Here is a 27,438-nt window from a genome sequence, read left to right as displayed (position 1 = left end):
ATTTTTTCCCTCATGATTGCCATGGTGTTCCTGAAGTGCTCTGTGAAAGCTTGCTGGTTTCTTCAGCTTCAGAGAAGGACACTTGCTGGGAGCTGTTGCTGTGGGGAGAAGGGAATTCACCATCACCCAGATGAAGCTGCTACATCTCCTTCTTCCCTCTTCGTTGGTGGGCTCGCACCCCCTGTCCTGCCAGGATGTGTGGCAGTGCCAGGCACCGCCACGGAGCTGCTGATACACCTCAGCCACCGGCCCAGGATCTCAGCTTATCCCTGCTGTTCCAGCTGAGTGTTCCTCAGAGCCCTGCAGGAGCACCGGCACTGACTGCCCGAGGGGGTTTGTGAAGCAAAGCCTCTCCTCCATCCCTTCCCGTCTCAGCTGAGAAAGCTGTCACAGGGTCCCTGGTTCTGTTTTGTTGTTAATGCTGTAGTTATTGTTGTTTGTTTGCGTGGTTATAAATACTAGTAAAGAACTGTTATTCCTGTCCCCAGATCTCTGCCTGAGAGCCCCTTGATTTCAAAATTATAATAATTCGGAGGGAAGGGGTCCACAGTTTCATTCCAAGGGAGGCTCCTGCCCTCCCTAGCAGACACCTGTCTTCCAAAACCAATACAACCCTGAAGAAAATTATCCTGATCCACCTTGGAGAAAAATATTCAACCTGTTTTGCAGAGGAACCTCAGGAATGAGCTCCTGTATACACAGTGTGGACCATTTAGGACCAGGCCCAGCAGGGAGCTGAATCCTATGACAGGGTGCACACACGTTTTTTTACGTAGGCTAAGGTTTCCTTAGGGCTGTAGCAGACTTGTGAAATTGAATCCAGTGGTGGGTTCATGTGGTGTGGCTTCATTAGTCTCCCCATGAAACAGCCTCTTGAGCTACCTTCTCACTGTAACGGAGCATTGTTTTTCTTCACATACACAAGATTGATTAGAGTAGTAAGTGCATCAATAATTACTTCCTTTTTTTTATTGTCTTTTAAATGCTCTAAGCAAAGAATATGAGTGTTATTAGTTATAAAAGCTACAGTATAGGGAAAATATATTGAAGAGTTATGCAGGAGTCATAGAGTCCTGAGAAACTCAACAGAAAAAGAAAATATCCATATTTCTTTGTGGATTTCCAAATGCTAACGAAGTAGGAAAAGAAAACATGCTGTAAAATTTATAGCCAACCACAATTGGCTTCTAAAGCAATTTCTATATTAATTTTCATGGAATATAATTTTTGTCTGCCCCCCTTCTTGTTGAAAGGGAAAGAAATATTAATTTACCATTGGATGACATGGAATTCATCCCATTCCGCGGCTGGCAAAGTGAACTTATTAGTCATCATTAATAGAACCCACAGGTGAATACTGTGGTTTAGGCTGTGGTCCGAAAAATGGTAGTTTTTTGTACATCAGCTCTAGTTTTCCAATAATAAATTCAGGCATATATGCACTGTGTTTTCATTTGTCTTTCAAGCAGTTTTTGGGACAGTAACAAGATAAGTTCCAGTATGACAAAGACATTATTTTAGATGCCACCACGCTGTTCCTCAAAATATATGTGCTGGGCACTAGCTACTCATAATAAATTTGCTAAAACAATAGCACGAGTAAAAGGTTTATGGCTTTAACATTCATTGGAGGAAAAATAGATTTCTTTGGAAGCCATCTCTGAAATATTTTAATTTTTTTTTTCCCTCTTACAGGGAAAAAGGTGTGGTATCCCTTTGAGGATGAGATTTTTTAAAATGCTGAAACATCATAATCAAATGTATATTAATTAATTTATCACATCCATGTCAATACAACAATGTATCCAAATCCCTTCCTAAGGAAGCCCTTGACCCAGTATAAAGCAGGCCAGATTACTGGTCAGGATATTTGCAACTGCTTGTGTAAATTATCCATTCCTTCATAAGGAATATGAATAAAAACAACCCATTGGTTTATTGTCTTTGTTTTCCTTTAGGCTTTAGTGTCATTTGCTTGTCATTTCCATGTATAAATATATATCGATATCTTCATTTAGCTTTTCCCTCAAAGATGAAACAGGCTGAGATGGTTTTTGATTCAGTATGCATCACACAGAAAGTGTGGCTGCCCCTCATGCATTACTGGCTTCCTAGCAAATAGAGTTTGGTCAGGTTTGTATAAATGCAGAAACCAGAAAGATGCTGTGAAACAAGACAGGCTTTTTACTAAGGTTGCATTGATAAATGGTTGATAAAACATTACTAAATCATTAACAGAGTCTTTAATAAATGGTAAATCACTTGGCCATCTTTTTTCCTATCCTTATTCCATCAAGGCAGTAGGTTGCTTAGCACCAGCTGGAGCATCAAGTTTGTAATAACCTTAGAACATCTATTCTTCACATACTACATTTTTCTGAATGCAGCTTCAACATGCTGTGTCTCCAAAAATTGGGCGAAGTTTAAAGCAACGAATTTAGCTAATATTTAAAAGTACTGAGAGGGCCATTTGACAGAAAATATCACTGATAAGGTCTCTTTAGCAGCAGTGGCCTCAGATTGACTTTATTGCTAGTGATTTGTGTGGGGTGGTCCTTCTCCTGCTCCACTGGCTGCTCTCTAAATGATATGACAAAGTTTCAGTCTTGAGACTGCCTTTGTGGCCACAGGAGAAAAAAAAAATTGGATTGGTGCTTTCTTTTTCTGCCTTTTTGTGGAGGTATCCACAAGAGAACAGTAAGCATAGGGCTTGGCCAAACCAGTTGTAATCTATCAAAACTACAGAACAAGAAAAAGGTCTGGGAAGGGTTTTAGAAATCTCATAATCTACTATACATCCCTGTCCCAGTGTAGGAATCAATTCTGCCTGAGCTATGCTTGACTGATGTGTGCTTATCTGTTCTTATATGTTCTTCCACAGATGGAGTCCGTGTAGCCCTCTGAGCAATCTGTTTCAGTGCTACAGGATCCTTAACATTAAAGAGCTTTTTCTTACATCTAACTGGAATTTTTCTGGCTGCAGTTGAAGTTCATATCCTCCATAAAACTGGAGAACAGATTATTCTCTCCTTTAGGAACAGCTCTTTCTGTAATTAAAGGCTGTCTTCTTGTCTCCCCTCAGTTCTCCCAAGGGAAGTAGCATGAGCCCCATGTCTTGGGAGACATCAAATTAGATCAGGCTAAGCAGTTCAGAGTGCATTAGGAAGGGAAGCTACCTCAGTAGGAATGCAGGGTACACAATCCTGCTTCTTTTTTTCCATAATGATGTCTCAGAGGCTGGCTCTGAGCTTTTATCTGCACTTAAAAACACGGTACACTTTCTTTTGAACAAGAAGGAAATGATGGAAAAATGAAATACAGAGACAGGAAATAAATCTTGAAGGTGGCTGTTAATTTTAGGGACTGGTTTTGTAAAGCTATTTACCATCTGTCCCATATCCCCTGTACTCAATTCTCTCTCTTTGACCTCTTCCTTAGAAACTTGTAAGCTTAAATCCTTTCCCAGTCCTCTCCTTCCATTTAAATCATTATTTGGCCTTGTACCTCTACTTCCTTTAGAAGGTTTGCTTGAGGTGTGTGTGTTTTGGGTGATTCATTAGATCTCATCTGCATGTGTCCTTCTTAGTTACTTACCTGAGGGCTTTTATAGCCAAAAAAACAGATTTAGGTGAAGACGAGCATGTCTAGCTGTAATAAATAAAACACATGGAGTCAATTAAAACAATGTTTAAATAATTTTCAGAGAGGAGGATTCTTGATGTTACTACATCAGAGGACCACAGTGACTTTTAAGCCAAGAAAAAGTGCAGGTTTACTTTCTCATTCAATCTCCAGGTCTGTAAAAAAATGCATGCTTCTATAGCAGTCATTTACCCACTCCAACGGTTAACATGATTTTGGAATTAAGTCCAAACCATGTGAAAATAAATCCTAACTCAATTTTGTGGAATTACTTTGTTTCCATTGAATTCCTCTTTAAAGTGTTTCATATGCTTGCTTTTCTTATTTTTACTTCCAGGAATTTCTAAATATTTCCAAATTTGGATTAATTAGAGTGTTTTAACTTTTCCTGGGAAAAAAAGCATGAATTTAATTCCCTGCCTGTTTTCTCAGGTATTTACAAACTAAGGTGGCTATAGACACATCTTAATGGATGCATTCACAACACACGCTGTCTGTGTGGTTCTTTATAGGCTTAACATATTAGAAGGTAGATATATCAAATTTCACAAGCTAAACAAAATAGAGCTTAGCAAGTACGTAAAGATCAGGAACCTCCAGAAGAAACTGGGGCACAAGAAAGAATGGTGAAGTCATGTGGATTATTAACCAAATTTCGTATTTTCTTCTGATACTCCAGAGTAACCTATCTGTGCTTAAGGAACGGAGTAAGAACAAGCTAAGCAGTCACATCCCTGCAGGGTGTGGGGTTGGGATTTTTACCCTTTACTGACAGCAGTGCAGTGCCATTTTTTCAGGTCCTTCTGAGGCTCAGAAATGCATGACTGGAACATGCAGCTGTGTGGTGGTTGCTGTGGGGGTTGCTGCCCAGACATTTTAAAGTGACATTTTTCAGATGAGTAAACTCAAAACTTTCTCTACCACTGTTCAAGGTTATTTGGTCGACACTGCTCTGGCACCTGTCTGTAGGTAGATGTAGTATGTTTCTTTAGCTAACTATGTTCTTTATCACTTCCACACACGGTGTTGGTTTATATGCTGAGCTTTAAATGTTTGTGCTGTTATGCATGTGTGGAATCTGGAATTTTCTGTCCAATAATTTCATTTCAGTGAGAATTGAATGAAATGCTTCAATGTAGCTAGGTTGTACCTTTGTAAGAGATTCTGATGCTTACGAGGTCACTATAAACACAGAGATTGGATAGTCCTAACCTCAGTGGAGGAAGGATTTCTTGCCTTGTAATTGAATTTCCTCATTTTGAGGAATTTTTAATTCCTTCAAATTGAAATTCCTCATTTCCTCATGAATTTCCTCCTGAATAGCAGGCTCCTTTTCTCATTGTTTTATATTCACGTGTCCCCTAATAGGGAGGTGACTAGGTTTGTTTACTCTTCAGCCTGCCAAGTAGGTAAGCAATGGATACTACATGTGTTTTGACAGGCAATATTCTGAAGTGTTTGCTGACATCACCTCTCCATGAATCCCAGGCTCTCTGTACAGCATTTTTTTGTGTGGGCAGGAAGAGATTGAGGTCAAGCCTATAACTGTAGTTCTAGAATAGTCTTCATTTCTGCCTTCTGTCAGAATGCCTGGCCCTCTTTTAATTATGTGATACAGTCTCCATTTCTTCATTTGCTATGAAGAGATTTGCCACAAAGCAACCTCTGTGGCATAGGCTTTGGCCGAGGCATGCAGGATTTGGATTATATTATCCCACAGAAAAGTTCACGGGATGCTGAAATCTTTTTCTGCCTTCCCCATCCAGAGGTCAGACAATCAATGCCATTTAATAGTGCTCTTCCTGTCATGGCCCTGAGCTGCCACAGCCTCACACAACGGGAGGCATGAGCCATTCAACAATTGATCCTTTCCTCCTCATTGCCACTGTTCGGGCTTTGTGCAGTGAGAACGGACCCTGGGCTCCACAGCAGAAACCCAAAAGTTCTGCTTTCAGGAGTGCAGCCTGATCCGTCTACCCAAGGAAGTTTATATGTCTGCCTGTCCCAGTGACTGAGAACCATGGTGTATAGTTTTGCTTTCTCTCTCCTAACCTTCTGTATGACAAATAATTTGGGAGGGACAACTATAGTTCTGAAACTGGCTGGCTTTATCTTCAGTGAACTGTAATTAGTATCAGCTGTAGTCAACCAGGGCATGTGTTTAACCAAAATGCACCCCACCTCTTAATCAGTTGTGTTATGTTATGTTTTTATTTGTGGATCATTTGAGTGATTGTCATGTTACCTACAGAAACTGGCCTGTTTATAAGCTTCATTGAGACTAGCCCTGCGTTTGACCAGTGTGTAATAGCAGCTGGGAAGTGCAGTTTACTGCAGTCAGGCCATTGCACATAAGAATTTCAAGATTGTATGTTCTTCTTCTCTTTGCCTCCCTTGTCTCAATAAAGAATTATTTCTGAGCTTTTTAGGCAAAATAAAACAACCAAGACAGAGATGCAACAGAATGCCAGAGACAACTGTTACTGCCTCTTTGGATTATTAAAATAAAAACAAAGATAAGCAAGAAAGAAGCAGTGTCTCACACTAATTAGAAGGGCATTTAAAAGCTCTGCCTAAGTCAGCACTTGTGCAGTTCCTTGATTTTAGTGATTTTCCCCCTGCTCCAAGCACAAGCCCCAGTGTGCTGTTGGGCTTGCTGGGGGAGCAGTTCTCTGCAGTGGGAAGGAGAGGGTGTATGCTGCTCTTCTGCTGGTGTTTGGTAGCCATGGACACTCAAGATTTTTCTTTAAAGAAAATTGGGAATTGAATGTACAAATGATGAATAAACACACAGATACAGAAAATGGATGGATTTTGCTTAAATGGTCTGGTTGGCAGGTTTTACTGGACACTTGGATTTCCTGGTTAAGTACAGACTTTTTGAATCTGTGCGAGTCACCTAATTCTCAGTCCCTCATTTTAAAGTGGAATTAATAGTTCTGGAGTAATTAATCACTCTGAGGCAGTGATATTGCTTGCCACAGTAATAGCCGATGGACAGTGTCACGAGAAGATGCTGTGGTGCTGTCCTTGCTCTCTGCTACACTAGGCATTCACGCTGCAAGCCCATTCCAGATTTTTCTAGACCTGCCTCTTTTTTATTTTACCCCTCTGCAGTCTTGAACAGGGCTGCATCTTGCCACAATACACTCCTTCACAGGGTCGCACGCAGTGCTATACAGGAGGGCCCCCCTTCCTGCCTGGACTTTGCAGGTAAAACCCTGCTTTATTCATACAGCTTGGCTGGCTGACCACAGACGTAGAGCCAGTTGCCCTCTGATGAAGACATGATGGTCACAATTTTCAAGAGTAAAACCTGTCCTCACTCTCATTCTGAGAAAGTCCTGCCTGTGGGGTTAAGGCGTTCATCTGTGACCTAAGGGTGTGAGGTGGTGGGGTCGATTCCTTGAGCAATTGCATCTCCAGGCTCAGTGGAGCAGATGTGACCATTTTTAGCTCTCTTTCTTCTTTATGTACAGGAATTTGTTTTCTAAACTTTTTATTTCTTCCTAGGAGATGACCCATTCCTGGCCTCCTCCTCTTACTGCTATTCACACTCCCGGCAAGGCTGAGCAGACCAAGTTTTCTATCCCAAACAAGGTACAAGTGGGCTATTACCAGTGACCTGATTAGCATTCTGTTGTGTGGAGTGCTCTTTGCTGGCGAGTTTATTTTGGTAATTGGTCCCACTTAAAAAAATTTCTGATACTATTTTTAGTTGGAAATTCCCAATCAGACTGTTGCTACTTGTAGAACTGTTTATTTAAAGCTGCAGAACACCCAGTAGAAGCAAAGTGAGCTTTTTATCTCTGTTATAGGAGTCTTTCTATGTCAAGTAAAATATCTTTTGTTTGTTTTCTTTCATTTTTATTTGTGCAATGAAAAGGTTTGAAATGGATACTTTTCCCCACTTACTGATTGATTGTGTGGTGAGGTTTTGGCTGCATAGTCAAGTTATGGTGACTGAAATGCAAATGACTGCATGTGAAGATTGCAATGTGTCTGTGTCACACCCCAGAGGGAGGCACAGAGTCAGGCAATTTGATCCTCAGTACTGGCCTTGTTAAAGACACACACTCAACACTTGCCCAGAGAGTGCTTCTAGTTCATGTAACACACACTGAATTGTTAAATTGTATGATTTGAAGATGCCCTTAGCCCAAATTACATTATTGCCTTCTGGCTATGATTCCAGTAGCACTGCAGGTTCTGCCAGAGGTAGAATCTCATGTTGGAACCTGAACAACTCTGAGCTGATGATCTTTGGGGAAGAAGAGAACTTCCCCAGGGTGGGAAATTTATACCATTCTGTCATGGAGCTACATAGAAGTTTTTTTTTATAAAGGCGGGATCTTGAAAAATAGCTTATTAAACTGGTACTGATTAACATTATAGTTCAAGCAATCATATCCTGGTTTAGAAGCTGGAATGTGATTTTGCTTTTGCTGATTTCCCCTATCTGAAATATTGACACCATACTTAGTTGGAAAGAAATTAAATTAGCAGTATCTGTGGCTTCTTAAACAAAACCAAAGGCAGTGCCCAGAATGTCTTATTTGGAGTGTGATTGTTACTGCCCTAGCACAGAAACTGTCACTGCAGTTTCCTGCTGCAGTGTGAAACATCAGAACTCATTGAATCAGAGAATGGCCTGGGTTGGACGGGACCTTAAAGATTATCTGCTTTCATCTAGTTCCCTGCCTTGGGCAGAGACACCTTGCACTAGACCAGGTTGTTCTGAGCCACATCCAGCCTGGCCATGAACATGGGATGTGTCCAGGGATGGGACATCCACAGCTTTTCTGGACAATCTGTTCTAGTGCCTCACCACCCTCACAGTACAGAATTTTTTCCTAATATATAATTTAAACCTACTCTCAGTCTGAAGCCATTTCCCCTTGTCCTGTCACTATATGTGCTTATAGATAGTCCCTCTCCATCTTTCTTGTAGGCTCATACATAATTCTCATAATTCTCATTGTAAATTAAGTAGAAGTCACTTGAATGCTTTAAAGTGAACTATTTGAATAGAAGTTTAAACCTGCTGGAAGCTTTTGATTTTTTTTTAATTCATACCGTCTCCTAATTTAGTGTTCTGTTTCTGATGAGCACTACAGAAACTGGTTTGAATCCTGCAGACTGACATTATCTCCATTGGTAGAGTATAAGCATAGGTTCAGAGAAGGTAAAATTTTGGGTTTGCTTTTCGGTTTCTATTGAATTGGCTTTGAACTTTTAAGATCCACATCAAAGTTAATTTCTGGGCACAATTAAATGTTGATCCTAAAATTCTTGACCATATCACATCAATAAAAAATACAAATTAGATTTTTTTTTGAGCTAGCATTGCAGGAAATAGGCAAGCACACAAATATTTCCATGTTTGCTAGTCTTCCTATAAAAAATAGAACAGAAGTGTCTCTTCAGAACATCACTTTAAATCAATTATGGCTGGCCAAATTACACATCTAGGACATAATATGGCTAGGTTGTGCAACCATATAAACCAGAGACGGGCACTATTAGAAGTTTTCAATTTAGCTATTAAAAAAGGTATTCTCATGAGAAACATATATTTAAAAAGTGTGATAAAAGAGGTGGAACTTATCAAAACAATTTATTCCTTTGACATTCCAATTTTAAGTGCCATGTTTACTCTTAGGGCATTATTTACTTCACAAGGGACTGACTGACAGCACAATATAATATTAAGAACTAATAATGCCCTAAGAGGAAGTGCAGTGAGGGCTTTAATGACTTTAACATCCTACAGAACTAACACTTCCAGCAAAGTAGTGCCTGGCTGTAGGATGAGGTTGTAAATAACTCCTTAATTTTAACTGATCAAATTCAGCTTGGAAGGAAAGCTAATGACAATCACTGTGTACTACAGAGCCTAGAGAAAAACTAAGCCAGAAAACACGGTGACATGAAGGAAACAGCTTAGTTATTGTAAGCCAACAAGAATCTTTGCATTAGCATACTCAGTGTTGCAAGCCATGTTATTTTCTGCTTTTAAGTTGGTGTACTTCCATTGATTTCATTGGATTTGGACTAATTTCCATCAGGTGAAGATCTGCTTCCCACATCTTTATCAAATCCTGTGTGCCACAGTCCAAATAAAAAGTGACTACTCATAAAAGATTACTGTATTTCCAGGCGGTGACCTCAAACAAAGGAAAGGCAATGGTTCTGAATTTAATGCATAACTGCATTCATGCTGTGTTCTAAATTATACATCCTGGATGGCTCCTACACATATCCATGGCCAAGCCTGAGAAATGGGGCTGCTATGGGTGTAAACCCATGCAGTGTCTCCATAAGGGGGAGTGTAGATTTACAGCAGCTGAGGACATACCTGAGCTCTGAAGGGTCCCTCAGTGGTGCTTTGTCTCCACAGTTAATGCTTTTTTAAACTAATGCCATTGGTGCTGCCTTAACAATCCCTTCCCTGTGCCATCTCCTTCCCTGTTAGTATAACGCCAGTGCCCTTAATCTAGCAAGCCAAGATATATTTTACCTTCCTCATCTTATTTAACTAATGCTGACATTTTGTGTGTTCTTCTTTGTAGGACTCCCAACATCTGACCTCAGGATACAATGTACAAAGTAGGTCTTTATCATCCTAGTCCTAACAGTCAGGGTTGGGTATTTTTTTTGTCTGTTTAATGTCATTAAAACAAAGGCTAAAAAATTAATTTCTATGTTGCTAAAGCAGATCAGTTCCATTTTTATTACATGTTATGCATTGTGGCATGTTGTGAAACCAAGTATAATTAGATGGGCTGACAGCTTTGGGTGCATTTTAATTCTACAGTAATCTTTTGACATTTGAAAATGTGTTTCCTTTGTTTGTAGAGTGGAGTGATCCAGCAGGGAAAGTTGCAACTAAGTCAGTGCCACAAAAGTCGTAAGTAGTATTATTATTTCCAGCTTTAAATCTCATTTTAAACTTATCGTAAAGAATGAGCTTATTTCTCCAAATAAGCTCTGCTCATAATCTTGTCCTGGTGTTCAGGTGTTCTCTGTAGTCCTTAAAAATTAGCCATAAACCAGTTTTATGTTTCCAGTGCTTATTACTCTTTCTTCTTTTTAAGCATTAGCTAACAGAGGTATGTGTGAAAGATGAGTTTATTAAGCAGAAATAATGCTGATTTTAGTTCTACAGCTTACCAAAATTAAATCAGTTTTATGCTTCTCTCATCAGATACTAAGCCTCTTACAATACAAAATGCAACCCAATGAACAGATGATGCGGGAATTTTTACCTTCATACAGTGAGCGTAAAACACATCATACGTAATGATTCTGCTAGCTGGTGTTGAAAATCTAGTCTTGAGTTTCATACACTTAAAAACAGCTGAAAATCATAGATGATATATCAACATGACAGTTGAAAATTGTGAAAGAGCTAATTCTCCATTATGTTAAACAATTTCTCTTTGGTGCTTCTCTGGTGTAAGGCTGCACTAGTGTAGCAGTGAGTGGAGACTGAATTGTTTTTTACTTTTATCCCAGGTTCTCTAATTTGCAAACAGGACCTAAATAGCAACTTTGAATAGTAGCCAGTTGTTTTATACTTATGAAAATGCATGGATCTGATTTCAGTTCAGAGCTGCTGGGTTTTTTAGTGTTAAGTGTTCTGAAGTACTGAATGCAGAACTGCACTAGCTTAACTGACAGTTGTGTAAATACAGTATGTTCATTTAAAATTATTTCAAAATTATTCTAGTGGTTGCGCTTAATCTACTAAAGACACAATTTTAAAAATCCCTATAGGGGAAGAAAAATCAATGTGGAGATACCTACACAAGTTTAAAAAATTAATTTAAATATACTGATTATTAGTTCAAGTTTGTGCACACAAATGGGCTTCTTGGAGTTCAGTGATGTGTCTGTGACTGTGTGAGAGATACAGGACTAGAGTAGACAGGGGTACTGAATTCGTTGATGTACTCAGCAGGCTCTGAAGATCCAGTTCTTGACTCATAAACTCAAGTTCATGGAAGTACTCATTCAAGTACAGTTGGCTGAGTAAACCTTTTCGAAATTGATGCTGAGTGAATGATCAGATTTTAAAATTAAATACTTTTTTTCCAGATTAAATGAGAATTTGATAGGAATAATAATGATATTTAGATTAATTTGCAGGAATAGCATTTATTTATTAAACTTAGTAACAAATTAATTTTTGCCCTTTGCTATTTGGTTTCCAATGACTTTGTTTTTTGTGAAGACTAGCCAACTGTACCCACAGCTCTTGGTAACAGAATGGGTGCATTAATGTTTCAGAACGTCGAAGTGATCCAAACCTAACATCAAGCACATTCCATAATTTAAAAAAATGAAAAAATATTATTGCATCTTAAAATTATTTTCCTCTAAAAGCAAATGTATTTGGACTCCACTGTGAAAAATATTTTAGTGAGTGTACCATAAAACACAATATTTCAGTAGTTTGTAACCAACAGTAATAGACTTGTCAATCATGGTTTATAGTTATAAGCTGAATTTCACAAGAACAGTGCTTCAGAGCTCAGTGGTATATAGTGCATTTAATGGTACCAAAGCTCTCTATAGGAAGCCTGATATAAAACCTGAAGACACTGAGTACATTTTATGAACCGGTTGTTCTCTGTTCTGCTGCTTGATCTAAAGTTCCAGTATTATCAATCAGATTTCTGCTGCAATGAACTGCCTTCTTATGGTAGGTGATAGATTTTACACATGAGAGATCAGAGCTGCAATAAAGCTACTTTTATTTTTAGCTTCCAAATGAAGATCAGCTAACCCATTACTATCACTTTTTCTCTTTTACTGCAGAAAAATTGTTAAGGCAGCTTCTAAGAATTTCCACAGGGCTTTGGGAGGTTAGAAGGCAGTCCACCATGAGGCTTGGTATTACAAGGCCAATGTGTTTCTTTAGATCTGTGTGTGCAGTTACCACTACCTTCATGGGGAATTGCAGTACTCGAGCACGTAATGAAATTAAAGCAGGAGTGAGACAGAAAGATGCAATGGTATCAAGTAGAACTGATAGTGCAGTCCAAACAAACCCTGTTAGGTAGACAGCTCCTGCAGTCATTGTGTATTTTAATGACAGAGTGTTTATCAGATTGCAAGTGTATAAAGGAGGATTTAGTCTTTCTAACATTTGTCAGTTTTGGGGATATCGGAGTGTATAAGTGAAATTACAGTCCAGTTTATCCCCAGTAACATCTGCTGCTACAGTCTCAGCCCCACACTGTGTGGTCTTACTGACTTCAAAACTCTATCCCCTGCCAGTTACATATTTTGTAGATAAGATCTCTCATCCATATTTCAGTTTGATCAAATCTGAATTTGGCTGTTCATCTGTATGCTTTGTTAGAGTCATTTTAACCTGGATATGTTTCTAGCTGTTACCCAACTTTTTAAAGTTCATGTGCAATTAAGACGAAACTTAAATCATCTTTTCTGTTTACATTGGTCCTAGTGACAGTCCTGTAGATTCCATGGTTTTTGTTAGAGATTCAAAGGAATTGGTAATAACATGCTTGCATTCACCATATTGCTGAGTTACACTATGACTAGTTGAGGGGTGAACGTACAACAGAGATATTTTATCTTCATGATGCTGCATCCTGCTCCAGCAGCCAAGCTCTCTGTATGTCATTACAGAGTTCAGGAGTAGGGACATTGGCATCATAGAAGATCAGACTGAGGGATGTATGATTTTTGTAAAATAACCTTTCAGGTGCACACTTCGGGGGGAAAATGAGGACAACATACTGCAAGGTGAATTAATTTACCAATGTGCTGCTATTGTAGGGAAATGCAAGAAGCATGGCTTCTTGTCCAAATAAAGCTTTCTGAAATACAAATTTCATCCTTTTTATAACGTTTCAATATACTTCATTACATCCACATGCTGAATAAATCCAATCAGCAGTGCAGCAGGTAAAATAAAACATAGAGTAGTTAGGATTGTGTCTAAATTCTGCACCTATGTTGTACATGAGAATATGTATTTATAACTAAACTCACATCCTAATTTACACTCAAAAATCTTGAAAATGAAATTTTGAACACTGATGTGCATGCATGTGTGTATACTGTGTTGAATTTTTACAGCTGAAATTAGGCTGTGTAAAACTGCAGCACTTGGTTTCCCTTTTCTATAATTTCAGATTCACTGTAAATTTTTGCTTAGCATTGGGCTGTCTTGTTCAGGCAGTCTGCTCTGATTAGTTTATTATGAAGCTCAGTAAGTAGGAACAGATAAGGTGCAACCAATTGCATTGCAAAGGATTTTCTGTCAGCTTCCATGAATTTGAGGGGACGGACTCAGCTCATGACTGGGGTTTCTGTTATATAATTGCCATTGCAATATGTCATCCTCAAACATCCAGTCCTTTTGTTCTGTTTTGGTTGTTAGCATTTGGCCTTTCTCCAGTTGGAAACTACCCAGAACCTTTTTAATCAAGCACATCCTGTGTTTCAAAATCATACTGCAGAGAAGTCTTGGGTAGTTTCCATAAAAGCCTCACAAAAAAGAATAATGTAATCATAATTGTATTCTTCCCCTGTCATAAAATTCCTTCCTATACTTACTGTATTAATAGAGTATTAAAAGGCCCTTCTCATGGGCTCAGTGTACTACCGGAAACCATTAAAAACTTAAAGCAGCAAATTTTTATGGATCAGACAAAACCAACTTGTTTTATCCTTATGGAGTTTTTGTTATCCATCATACTTAATGATATTCGACCTGTGTGGGGACTAAAGAGCAACTAAATACAGTGAGCTTAAAACTAAAGCAAGCAGCTGAAAATCTTTTTGTGATATTTCAGCAAGGATTTTCCTAAGTGTGCTCAGCACTTCTTTCAGTTGGGCCAAGATTTCACTTCAGAGTTCCAAAAAAATTCAAATAAACACCAGTACTTTCCTAACCTCAAATATTATTATAATGCTTGATGGAAGCATGTTTGAAAATGGAAATGTGCTTCTCAACATCTAAATTCTTTTCATAAGTATCTAATGGCTTTTTGGAAGATCTCCTCTGTGTCAGGGACAGACACCTGGTAACATAGAAAACAAAATTTGGCAGCATATGCAAGCTATGAATTAAAGGTAATTCACGGTTTGAAATGAATCAGTGTGAGGTCCTTATGAAGAGTAATCAGACATCAAGAGGATTTTACACCAAGTATTGGATATTGTGACAACAAGTAATGTTGTTATTTAGAACTATTCAGAACATTCAAATCAAGAAGCCCTGATGAATTCTTAACCTGGAAAGAAATCTATCCCAGTTAAAAAAACAACAACAGCAAAAAAAGAGGTTCATTCAATGTTCATGCATAATTTCCGAAAATGTGCCTGGAACCAAAAATGTAAAATTCATCTCCAACTGGCATAGGAAGCAGGTTTCTATTTATGTAGACAACACTCTATCAGTGTTGCAGTCAGAATGCAGTCCAGGTGTAATACACAGAAGAACCTGAAATGTTTGTATTACTAATTGTTGCCTTTTAAGCAAGGCAGACACCCTGGTTCAAGAGCAGCACGGTAGCCACACCCAGGCCACTTGGTCCTTTTGCACACAAGCATCAATGTGATGGATGGCAGAAATGGCTTTTATTGCTGGAGAATTTGACACTTTATAACCTAGGTTCACAGTGTTACTCCCATCTGCTTTCATCACAGCTAGGTGCTATTGGCTAATTACGGGGGTCATTACCATACACTGTAGAGGAAGGGGTTGACTATCTTTTTGTTACATCCTGATCTCTTCCGAGCCGCTGAGCCCTAGCTTCTACAACTAATTACAGTTTTTAGATGACCATAACAAAGCGTGAGAGCACCAGTTGAGCCCACAGTGGTGACAGCCAGCTTTCTGTCACAGCCTACCTTCATATAGCCTGAATCATTATGCCTGTTTGGTAGGAGGCTCCAAAGATATTCCCTCTGGGTAAACTGGGAAAGTCATGCCTACGAGGGCCTTGCACTGCCATGTACAAATTATAAGTGAAACAACAGTGGCATGTAATTGGAACTCTGTTAATCTTTAGAGAGCTCCAGTACGCTGTATTAAAGGGACAAATAGCAGATGAAAATAGGAGGGTCTTTTCTGAGAAATGTCACTCATCTTTCATATTTACTGTTTTGTTTTGTAAGCTAGAAGTTTTCTTTGAATCTTCTTGTTGTGTAAGTTCTTGGGTTTGAAGCAAAGATAGTCAGTCAAGACTGCTATTTTGTTCCTCACTGCTGCAGGCTTTGCCTTTTGAACAAAGTGTGAAGTAATTTGGAATAAAATATACAAGTGTTTCCTATGGACAGTTGCCTCTGGAAGCAAACTTACAAAATATTTCAGCTGATGTGAAATATGTGAAAATCTGGTATCATAATTAAAAGCCCTGTATCTTTGAAGATAAGCCCATTATTCAAAATAATTTCTAAATTAGACTTTTAATTTGTTTTCATTATTCAGCTGGCTCAAATACAGTTTAACCTCCCTGTCAAAAAAAAGTTATTTCCTAATACATTCTTTTCCATGATCTCTTCCTCCTGACATGTTTATAAATCAGTTTAAAAAATTGTGGGAACAGGAGTAAATGAATGCTGTGATATTTTCATGATCAATTTTTAGTAATTTTTCTTGCCTATCAGAGGCTTGCTGCCTTTAAGACTGCCTGAAGCAAGCTAACCAACTGCATTCTTGCCAGCATTGCTGATTGCAACTCAAGTGAGCACTGAACCATTTGAATTTCCTGATACTGTATAACCCCCCATTAAAAATTCAACATTTATTTGCCCTGACTAACGAGTAGCAGTTGAAATACTTTGTTCTGAAGCAGGATGCACTTCTGTGTCACTGCTAAGTGCATGCAGTCACTGAACTGCGACCACTGAAATGTCAGCATTAATAGAGAGAGGTAAATGACACACAGTAACACATTTGGATTCCTGATGTATTTCCCTGTCCGCTACATATCACTTCCCATTTTAGAAAGTGGTTAGACTGCAAATCTGCCACAGGTTTCCCTGTATTTAAAGAGCTTTATCACAGGAGGCAGCATGTGTTTTGCCTTTATGGCTTAAGGCCAGTTTCAAGCTGACCTCCAGTCTACATTTCTTTGGGATGGAGTCACTTCCAAACTTCAGGCAACTTCATTCATTCATTTTGAAAAAAAATGTATTCAGTAAATCCAAAAATGTAAATCAGGGTAGAACAGAGGAAGCCACCACACTCAGTCCCTCTCCCACCCATTTGTTTTGTGACCCACACACTTGCTGATAAAAGACATACAAATTCTTGCTTGGCTTTCTGGCTGCCATAATTTGGACCTCACCATGCTCCCTTTGTCATAACTCTGACCTCTCTGTAAATTTCTGGTCCAGAGCTAAGCCATTTTTCTCTCTGGCTTTTTTCTTCCTGATGTCCTTTGCTCCAGTCCCTTTCATTCTTCCTGTCATGGCTTACTGGCTTTGTAGACTTTAGTAGCCTGAGACAGAGAAAATTGTCACCCAGATTCATCTGCACTATGCTGCAAAATAGTCATAATCGGAAATGGGTAATAAGTTTGAGAGAAAAATGGATTTTGCCAGGAAGCTTGGCATTCATAATATCAGAGTGGGTTGAAACTCCTAATTTGTATCCTAAATACCCTAGGTAAGACCAACAGCCACTTTTCCTAATATTCCAACTTAATCCTTTGCATCTTTCCTCTGAATACCTGTGACAACCCCAATAATCCAACACATTTTTCTCTGCTTCACAGTCTCTATCCAGAGGAACGTCTATTGCTACTTCTATTGCTTCTATTATCCTTTGGGCAGAGGTCTCAGTAGGGCTCCAAAGCCTATCAATTTTCTGGCCAGAAGGCTTATTTTTTATGAAGTGAAGTTCTCACAACACCCCACAGGGCTAAGCCACGCTCGCTGCATTATCCTCCGTCTTGGATAGCCCTTGCAGCCACAGATTCAGAATAATTGTACTTTACAAATACATCCTCCCAAATGACAAAAAAGGAAAATATTCCCCACTGCTGGGCTAATTACCACTTTGAATTCTCAGAGGAAGAGCTGCTTCACTCAGTTGTGTCCATACATCTCAGAAAAATGTGTTTTGAGACTTTCCTAATGCTGCAAATGCAGCTTTCCAAGAAAATTATGTAGCCCAGGCGGAGGAGAGAGAGATGTCTATAGCCTTACTTCAGTAGGTACAAACCAATTGTTAAATTAATATCCATGTTGTGGAAGCACAGGAGGAAGTGATTTAGCTTTAACAAAATTGTCCCTTACTGGAAAGTCTTGTTTAGTCAAAATGCTTCACAAAAAGATCTTAACAGGTTTTGAAAGAAAGATGTTGACTCATCTACCTCATATCGTCAAGAAAGATGTAAGTGCAGCTGTCAGGCTCATCTGAGTCTGCAGAAGCAGTAAATGTCTGCAGTAATGAGGGGATTGCTTTCACAGCTATTTACCTGTTAGGCTCTACTACGTATTTGCTTTTTGGGTGTCCCTACTTACTTAAAGGCATGCAGCTGTGTTTTAAGGACAGAGATGTGCTTTTTTGCAGAGAGAGGAATGCGAATCAGTGCTGCCTGTATTTGATTTGGCATGAATTTCAACAGTTCCAGACAAATTCAAAAGCCTATACAAATCATAGAGCTTCAAGTCTGGCTGTGTGCTAGACTGGAATTTTTTGTTAGGTCAGACCTTTATCTCAGCTTCTTTTTTTGGCTCCTTATGGGGAGATTGAAGAGGAACTGAAACTGGTGACCTGTCTTGACCTTTAATACTGGATTAAAATTCCAACTTGCTGCCATGGCAACAGGCCTTGAAAATTAGATCCTGACAGAAGCAGGGAGAAACTTAAAACTGCAACTGCTGCACTGAAATGAAGAAAGGTTGCTTACAAATGTCAGTGACAGGCTCTTAATTGAAATAATCTGCCTTTCCCTGTACCAAAAAAAAATGCGGGGGGGGGGGGGGAAGAGAGAAATGCAAGGCAAAAAACAAACAAACAAGCAAAACTAAAAAAAATTGTGACTTGATTATTTTAGGCAAAAATTTATTGAAATTCAGAGGTCATGCTTCTGAATCCAGAGACTCTTGACATTTGAGGTGGCACCTGCATGGTGAGAAGGGAGCTAAACATGCACTGGCAAAGGTTTGAACCCTTCAGATCAGACTGGCAGTAGGAACCAGACAGTGCCCAGTGTCATATCACAGGTTAACCTTCAATTTTCTTCTCCTTTAACGTGATACCAGGGATCAAAAGAGACATCACAGTGTCTCGTCTGACTCCAAGGATCCATGCAATTATCTGTTCTGTAGATGGAAAGGGATAAACATCAGCTAGATAGTGCTATTTCAGATCAAATGTGATAAAAGTTACTCATTTTCCAATGTAATCAATGCAACAATCAGGGGGAGATAATAGTCTGAGTCCTTCAGTGCTAAAGGAGGTGGTTTTTTTTCTCCATGGAGAGCAAAATGCAGCTGTAGCCTGAAGGGAGAAGGTGCTGAGGATCACATAAAGGATTTCCTGCTCTTTTTTCCTTTATCTGGGAATCCCTCTCATCTCAAAATAAAATAATCTTGAAGATCTTTTTCCAACACAATCTCTTATAAACTTGTGGCTTTCTTCACTTTCCCCAGGATCCTGAGGATGCTCTGAGGGCCCTGCTCACCTTCCTAAGGTCACAAAGGACCAGAACAAGCCCCCATCACACAGGGGAATGCTGCATCCTAGCAGCAACTAGGCCTATCTTTCTAGAGTCCTGGTAGGGATTGCTGGCTTCTTGACAAACAAAAACACACCAAAAACCATAAAAATGTAGATTTTATTTATCAGAAAAAGGATGTTTCTTAATGGACAAATGGTGTTGGATTAACTGTTCTGTAGAGTTGGATAACTGCTGCAGAATCAGACTAGATTGCAGGTATCATATAGAACTAGGTGAAAATTTAACAGCTGTGGGTAAAATTTTGGAAGAGATAGTTTTGCCAAAGCTTAATGTCCAAATCCCAAGACAATGTTTGGAGTCTAACTTCAAGAAGAAGGCATGCACAGAAAAATACTACCTTTAGTTTTCTTATGACTGTACTGCCCAAGTACTGGATTTGTTATGTATTGGTGTAGCGTAGAGTGATAGGATCAGAGGAAATGTTGTGGATGTTTACAAACACAAAATTTTGCTTTGCTTTTGGATTTGTATTGTTCATTGCATGGTTTAGAGAAATTTTTATCTAATACTAATAGTGTCCATTATCAAGGTAGATAAGCATTAAGCAAGTACAGGTTGCATTGAAATAATGCATTATATTATCTTAACAAATAATGCAATATTGTCTTAACAAAACCCCCATTTCTGGAGTAGGCATTTGATACACAGTAGAACATGAGTGAGTAGATGAGCAGTTTTCTAACAAAGGAAAATCCACTTAACATTTCTCAGGCTCTGAGTTATGTGCTTCAGACAGTTAAAACCAGAGGCCATTATTTGAAATTTCAAGTGTCAAATTAATACTTAGAGAAAATTAGTTACTTCAGAGGAGTTGCTGTCAGAGATGAATTTGGCCCATCCAGCTCTACACTTGCTACTGTTAACCATTTCCTGCAAAACACCACTAATTCTGCTTTAATTACTGTTAGACTGGACTATGGAGCCCTGGAGTATCTGGCAATCAATTTGTATTTTGCTGGGAGGGCGGGTAAAGAAGCAGTTAAATAGGTTTTTGAAATAAGCATGAAATCTCTGAAGATGTACTGTTGTAGTGCAGACTGTATATCAAAATATATAAGCATCTAGTTGCAACAGTGTTTTTGTAAACACATTACTGAGCAAACTATGAAAAGTTATCCACCAAGGGGCTGTTTCCTTAACTCATAAGCATGAAGTTAAGGGACCAGTGCCATAAAGTAGATGTGTGCTGTTAAAAAAACCCTACCTTTTATGTGAAATTATTTTGTGTTAAGCCCAATAGATTATTCCTTTTTTATTTTTAGATGCATATCTTTTAATACCTGAAAATACTTGTATTTAAGGGAAAAGTCAGCTGTCCTCAGAAAACCTATGAATAATTCATTAATATGTGGGCATGTGGCAAACCATGCTTGAGGGTAGAATGAAAGTGCCCCTGTGCACCTCACATGAGCAGAGTGCAGCAGTCCTGCCACAGCTATCCACTGGCTTTTTGTGGAATTACAGTATTGTGAGAGATAATGAGAAAAGCCTTCAGCACTGTTATTCCTTTCAGCTGCCTGTAGGCATGGCCTGAGGGTGGTCAGAGCTCCCCTCCTGGGGCAGGCAGAGCCTCCTCACTCTGGATCCCACTGGTGCTTTGGTGAGCTCCCAGCTTCTCCAGGGCAGGAGGGCTTTGGCTGCTTCCCCGCGAGGAGCACAGTGTCTTACAGATGTTTTGGAGGCCACAGTTTTTAATTAATCTTGGCACATCTGTCAGTCATGTGCATATCCCTTGCCTCCATGTCAGAACCCTGAACCAGCTCAGAGCAGCCTGCTGTAAATAGAAAAGCCATGGGGGAAGCTGTGCTACAGGAATAGATCAGAGCCCTTGTTGGCATCCTGCCTCCTGCCTGGCTGGGGAGCCTTCCCACCATTCAACAGTCAGGGATGATGTCAGGAAGGAACAGGAGATCACAACCAGGGGATGGTCTGAATTGTGGGTTGATAAGCTTGTCTGCATCATGTCTTTCAAAGCAAGTAGCAGTGTTCCTGGTGGCAAGGAGAGTTTGCTCCCAGAGCAGGTCCTTTTCAGAGGGATTTTGTTCAGGAAATTTCAAAACTGCGGTAACGAAGGGTGTTAAGTGAATTATATATAGTCTGGATATGGAATTAATCTGCTGTAGCCAAAACCCAGTAAGAACTCATGTATTGCCAATTGCTGAAATTTCTTGCAGTTTTGTAACTTGTACAGCTATGCAAACACTAACCTAAAAATCCAATATCACCTTCCTTCTCCAAAGGACAGAACTTTCCGTGCTCTTTCGCTTTAGCCAAAGAATTAACCACTACTCTATTATTAATTGACTCTCATGAGTAAAAAAAAACACATAAGGACTGATGTTGGATCCCTTGTAATGTATGGTACACAATTCAGACTGATTAATGCCAATGAGAAGAGAGCATTCATTGATTTTGTTTGCTTAATCTAAGTCACTAGAAAAAGTACCTGTTTAGGAGGTTAGAGAAAATTCATATAGTTAAAATCTCAGGTGTGATTGGTTGAGGTGCTGTCCTTAGAAGTAATGGGAGACTCAGACTTTTCAGAAGAAAGGCCAATATACCAGGTTATGAAGATTTTGCAGGACTCATTTATTAGTATAATGATATGGTGTTCCAGCACTGATGTGTTTCTGGAGACTGGAGGCCTTAATAATCAGCTGCTGTTCTCTCATAAGTATTTTAAAAGTCCATTCTGATAGGTAAAATTACTTCATGTGTAGCCTGCAGAACATGTGCCATGCATTGTATTAAAAAAAGAATAAAGCAAACACAATGAATCTGTTAAATCATAATGTCTCCCAAAAGTGAAAAATTTGCAGATTAAAGCTCATCGAATACATATTTAAATGATAAATGATAATGATTTGAAAAGAGTCATTATGATCTATTTCATCAATAATCTACATTTTTTGCCTTGTAACTACACCAAGAATGAATACTGCCTGATGAAAAAGTATTTTGTTTATGAAAGAGAATCAGAGAAAAGAAATTTTCAGATTAACAAATTTAAATGGCTGTTACTGTTTGCTTACATAACAGATTTTTTTCCATTATTAATATTAATAATTTACAGTTTCAGAGCTTGTACTCAGGAAAAAAAAAACATCTTTAGACCTAGTATCGGGATACTCAAGTTGATTTCACTGGGTTTTTAACAGCACAAGTAAGCAGATTGAAACAGGCGTGCAGAATTAAGCATTTGAGGTTTTCAACTGCAAATTTTTCAATGTTTCGGAGCACCAAATCCCACAGTTTCTAGACAGAGTGCAGTTAGTTTGTCATAGATATGTCATGTTTCCCGTGCAGAAATACAGGCACATTTTCTTTATTTACTGTGTGTTGGTATTTGCTGTGTCTGCCCAGGACAGCTCTCAGGGTACTTCCACAGTTCCCAAGTACATTCGCTTCAAATCCAGATGGTGCCAATGTGTTTTGGCACTCACAGGCATGCACCTGTAGGAGACCCAGTAGGATTTTGTCAAGAAAATCTTCAAATTGTGCTAAACCAAAATTTTCTGCTGAGGAAACGGAGGGGTGACAGTAGACAGAAGTGTGCTGTGTTGTCAGCTTCTGGTTGTAATCTCATGTGCATATGATCTCATGCCTGACTAGGTTAGGACTTCAGTGGCCTTTAGGACTGAGTTCCTGAAGGCTGTTTATAAAGCAACAGCAAAACTGTTTGGTATGAAGGATGACAAATTGTTTCTTTGTGGTATACTCCAACTGAAATCAGTGATTAAAGATGAAATTTTTGAAATCAAGCTGGAATTTTCATATGTTACACCCAAAAGCTGAATCTGCTACAAATATGAACTGTGGCGGCCTTACTGTGTTGCTGGATAAACTGGATGAATTAACAGTGGAGCAGGATCCCAGTACACTTAATCATAAACATCATTTCAGTGAATTTACCAGAGTCATTCCTCTGAAGGACATGAAGGTCCTTTTCAAGAGCCATGTTTATCAAGTGTTTCTGGGTATTTTCTGTTTCTGGTAACATTTCATTGCAGATTAGCACCCTGGAGCTATTGAACAACAAAAGACTGTTAGAATGTCATCTGCAAAAAAAAGAGCAAGACTGAGTTCTGGGGCCTAGACAGCCCTCTTAAAAACATCCATGATTTAGGTAGTTCTCTTTAAAAAAAAATGAGTATTTGCTCTTTGATGTTACTTAGCACACAACTCCCACTCTTTCTCTTAGAAATTTTCACCATTCAAGTGCCTACAATCTCAGGAAGTGAGTATCTGTATAAATGCAGCATTAATAGTGTCCTGTATTGCCACAATGTTTTGAATTATTGAGGTGGAGGGCTTTTTAACTTTGACCACATGCTTTATGTAGGTATTCCAGAAAAACATAAGCTTGTAACAAATTTTGTATCCCTTCTCTGCCTGAAAGCCATATTCCGAGTTATCCCTAAAGCCTGTGGCTGAGCCTTTGCAGCTGGGGTGATGTCCCAAAGTGCCTGTGAGGATGAGACCTGTGGTGTCCCTGTGCATTAGAGCTTCCCAGGGCAGAGCTGGTGTGTCCCCATGGCCCACGGTGGCCCCAGGAGCAGGCCAAGGTGCTGGGGTGCATGTGCTCTGGCACTGTGTGCTCAACACCAGGTAAAAACACCCTTTTGGCACAGCAGGATGTGCTGGGGATGTGGCCTTTACAGCCTCAGAGGTGTGAAGGTGAGCTGGTACAGCAAAGAGCAATTCCTGCTCCTTCCCTGGCCTCCCGTGGATGGTGGTCCCACGGCCCCACTGTTTGGATAACCTGGTCACTCTGTGTGTGGCCAGCTCCAGCCTCCCCAGTCCCTGCTGCTGAGCCAGGCCCTGTTATGGCTGAGCTAATGACTTGGAAACTTCTCATTAAATCTCCTCTTGTCAAATTTGGTTCATAGAGGGTCTCAGGAAGGAAAGAGGAGGGACTTCAGTCCTGAGTGTTAAAAAGGTAGCTTTATTTTTAGGCCTTTTTCCATAATAAAATTTTCTCAAATGGCTGCCTTCATTTTAAATGTGCAAAGTTCGGTCCTAAGTTCAGGGGTAGCCCTTGGGCACTAGGGTGGAAGATCGTTCTACATATTAGAGTGATTATTGACAGAATTCAACTGTATTGACCTTGCTCTCCTAATTCCTAAGAAATTTTCTAAATGTGCTGTTTAAAATCCCTACAAAACACTGCAGATATTGGGTAATTCCAGAGCAGGACCTGGGATTGTTGTTTTATTATCTTCTTTCTTTCTCTCCCCTTTCCCAGACTGACCAGTCCTCTGATGTTTCTTTTCCAATATATACTAAGATGAATATGTATGTTTGTCCTTCCGACCGCTTTCCTGGATCAACAGATCCAGCACATCAGATCTCTTCTGTTCATTTAGGCACTTCCCACTCCTGCTCTAGTCTGTTTCAGCAATGGGCTTGCCTGGGCTAAAAATAGTAAAATAATTTTTCCTTTCAGCAATTTGATAGCTTTGCCAATGGGTTCAGTGAAAACAGATGACATGTTTATTCTTGTATTGACAACTGAGAATACTCTGAAAGTCTGTAAACTTTCTACTTCTCTGACTTCTCTGCATCTCTCTCCTCCCAGCACCCTCTATGATGCAGTTTCTTGCAGGAGATTGACTTGACTCATTTTCTCCCACTGTCAAGCTTGTACAATTGAGGGATAAAAATCCTGCTTGAATTAGTAAAGAAAAACTGAATATTTAATTTCTGTACAGGATTTTGGGGTTGATAACTTATAGCTACTCATCATATAAATTAAGTACAGTTTGTGCTGAAGTGGGTTTCATTAGGCACAGCTGAAATTGTTAATAGCAGGTACATTCTTTAGGTTTTAGAGAAAGTTACTTGCTCTGAAGTGATTGAAAATCAGTGATATCAAGTAGGAAAATATGTAAGATTTAGGTAGGAAATCATTCTAAAAATTAAAAGGAAAAATATTTTTCCTTATTTACTGTTTCCACCTTCCTTGGAAATAACTATATCACATTAATACTCAATATGACTAGCAAATTACCAAGGCATTTTTTTTAAAATTTCAATCTCTTGCTATAATGGCATATTAGATGCTTCTTTTAAGGGTTAACCTTAATTCATACCAGATTTTAGAGTTCTCTCATATGTGAGTTAACAGAAAAAATATTGTCCATACAACATTGCCTAAAATTTTTTTTGGTCATAAATAGTCAGGGAACATTCATCTCAATATTGAGAAGAAATATTTACTTAGAGAAAACAATTAGATACCTTGTGTGTCTTCCTGCCCCCTTTTCCATTTGTTTCAGGGGAAAAAACAAAAATAGAAACCTTCGGTTAATTACAGAAATTCTCCATAATTTTGTCCAAGAAGGATGTGTGGTTGGAGGCACAGAAATGTGCAGAGGAACTCCTCTGGGTGGTGGTGGTATTTCAGGCTGAAACTGGCAGCACAGGAGGTTTGAATGTTGCCTGTATAGTCCTCACAAGTGTCATCATGAGTCAGATGTTCAAAGAAGAAAACAGGGGAAAGCAGGAAAGAAAATAGGAAAATCAGCTTAACCTTGCCCAGCCAGCATCAGCTGTGTTCCTGTCTCTGTTACAACTTTCTTTGTGAAATTGCCCTAGGCTAAGGTTACCAAGTTTAGGTGCCTGGTAATGGTTACTGTGCAAAACTGAACTGTTGTTTCCTGATACACAGATTACCTGACAGCCTTATCCATGCTCCTCATGAGTTGGCCTGTCCAGGTGGGGCAGGGGGCAGGGTGATGTTTTAAGTCAAAACCAATACTAATGATATCACAGTGCTAGAGAGAGATATTCAAATGGCACAGGAATGAGCATGGAATACAATAGATGAAGAAATACACAGATATTTGGGGAAGATTAATTTGTTTTTAAGGCATTAGACTGGTGCTTAGGATACTTTAACTTTCATTCCAGCCTTAACAGGGAATTCTTGTAAGACCTTTTGGAAAATATGTCTCTGTTCTCAGTCTGTAAATATGAACAATGTTTTTTTTCCCCATTCATTCCCTGACTTTTCAGTTTATAAAGCAGAGTTGCTGAAGCAAGGACTCCTACACTCTGTGTTTGTACTGACCTCCGACCACGGCATGCATTCTCTCTTGACGCAGTCACATGTCTGTGATACTACACAAAGTTGTGCATAGGGAGAGGAAAATGTTAAAATGGCACAGAGGATGTGCATGTCACCAGTTAAGAATTTACAGAATTTAATATGGGATGATTAGGATAAACCTAATGAAAACATTGCGTGTTATAGACTAAGATTTTTGTAATTTCTGTAGACCTCTGTACTATAAGAGTCTTCTGTAAAAAAATCTGTTTGTTTAATCTCTGTTAAACTCTAATAGGACTTTTTACATAAGCTGGTGTTTAGTATGCATTTGGGATGAGTGCATGACCCATGAGTAGTGAACTCACAAGTGAGTTATGCAGGTAATCCCAAATGAGTGCCGATAAAACTTTTATAACACATAACATCATTATGGAATTCATTTATGCCACATATTTTACAGGGGAAAAAGTTACTTTGGTCATATATATTAGAGAGTTTATCATTTTTTTACTGGTGCTGTTTTTCACATCCCTCTGCCTCTAAAGCTGAGCCAAGTGAATACCAGCAATCCTAGACGGAAGGGAAAATTAGAACAAATACATGTTTGAAATGTCTCTGCAAATAAAACAAAGGCCAGATTCTAATCTCCTTACTCATACCAAACATCACCATACCCCCTGAATACCTTCATAGATTTCTTTGGGACCATTTGTCAAGCGATGTGCTATTTGACATGTGTAGCAATACCCGGAATTTGCTCAGTCTAAACTATCTTTTTCCATTTAAGCCCTCCAAAGCTTGCTATCTTCAGTGGTTAGAAACACATATTTATGCTTTTTATCGCATCAAAAAGAATTCTCACACTGCTTAGAAGGTTTTTTCCAGCCTCTTTTTAGAAGAATTGGATGATATGAAGCAGAATCACTTTTCTAAAGCTGAGACAGAGAAAAGCCCTCCTAAACGGGTGGCTGGCAGACTAAGCACACTGCTTCCCACACCATTTGACAG

General features: G+C 39.1%; 1 protein-coding gene across 1 annotated transcript in view; it reads left to right on the top strand.

Annotated features, from left to right (window-relative positions):
* The window catches only part of AFF2 (AF4/FMR2 family member 2), a 313,841-nt gene that overhangs the window by 165,140 nt on the left and 121,263 nt on the right, over nt 1–27,438 (top strand). The window contains exons 5-7 of the mRNA XM_015626354.3: nt 7,156–7,242; nt 10,215–10,251; nt 10,501–10,552. Of these exons, the coding sequence (XP_015481840.1) occupies nt 7,156–7,242; nt 10,215–10,251; nt 10,501–10,552 (176 nt within the window). The remainder of the gene's footprint in view (nt 1–7,155; nt 7,243–10,214; nt 10,252–10,500; nt 10,553–27,438) is intronic.

This window comes from Parus major, chromosome 4A, assembly GCF_001522545.3.
Source record: "Parus major isolate Abel chromosome 4A, Parus_major1.1, whole genome shotgun sequence".
Lineage (NCBI taxonomy): Eukaryota > Metazoa > Chordata > Aves > Passeriformes > Paridae > Parus > Parus major.
This window is presented reverse-complemented; position numbering and strand designations above follow the sequence as displayed.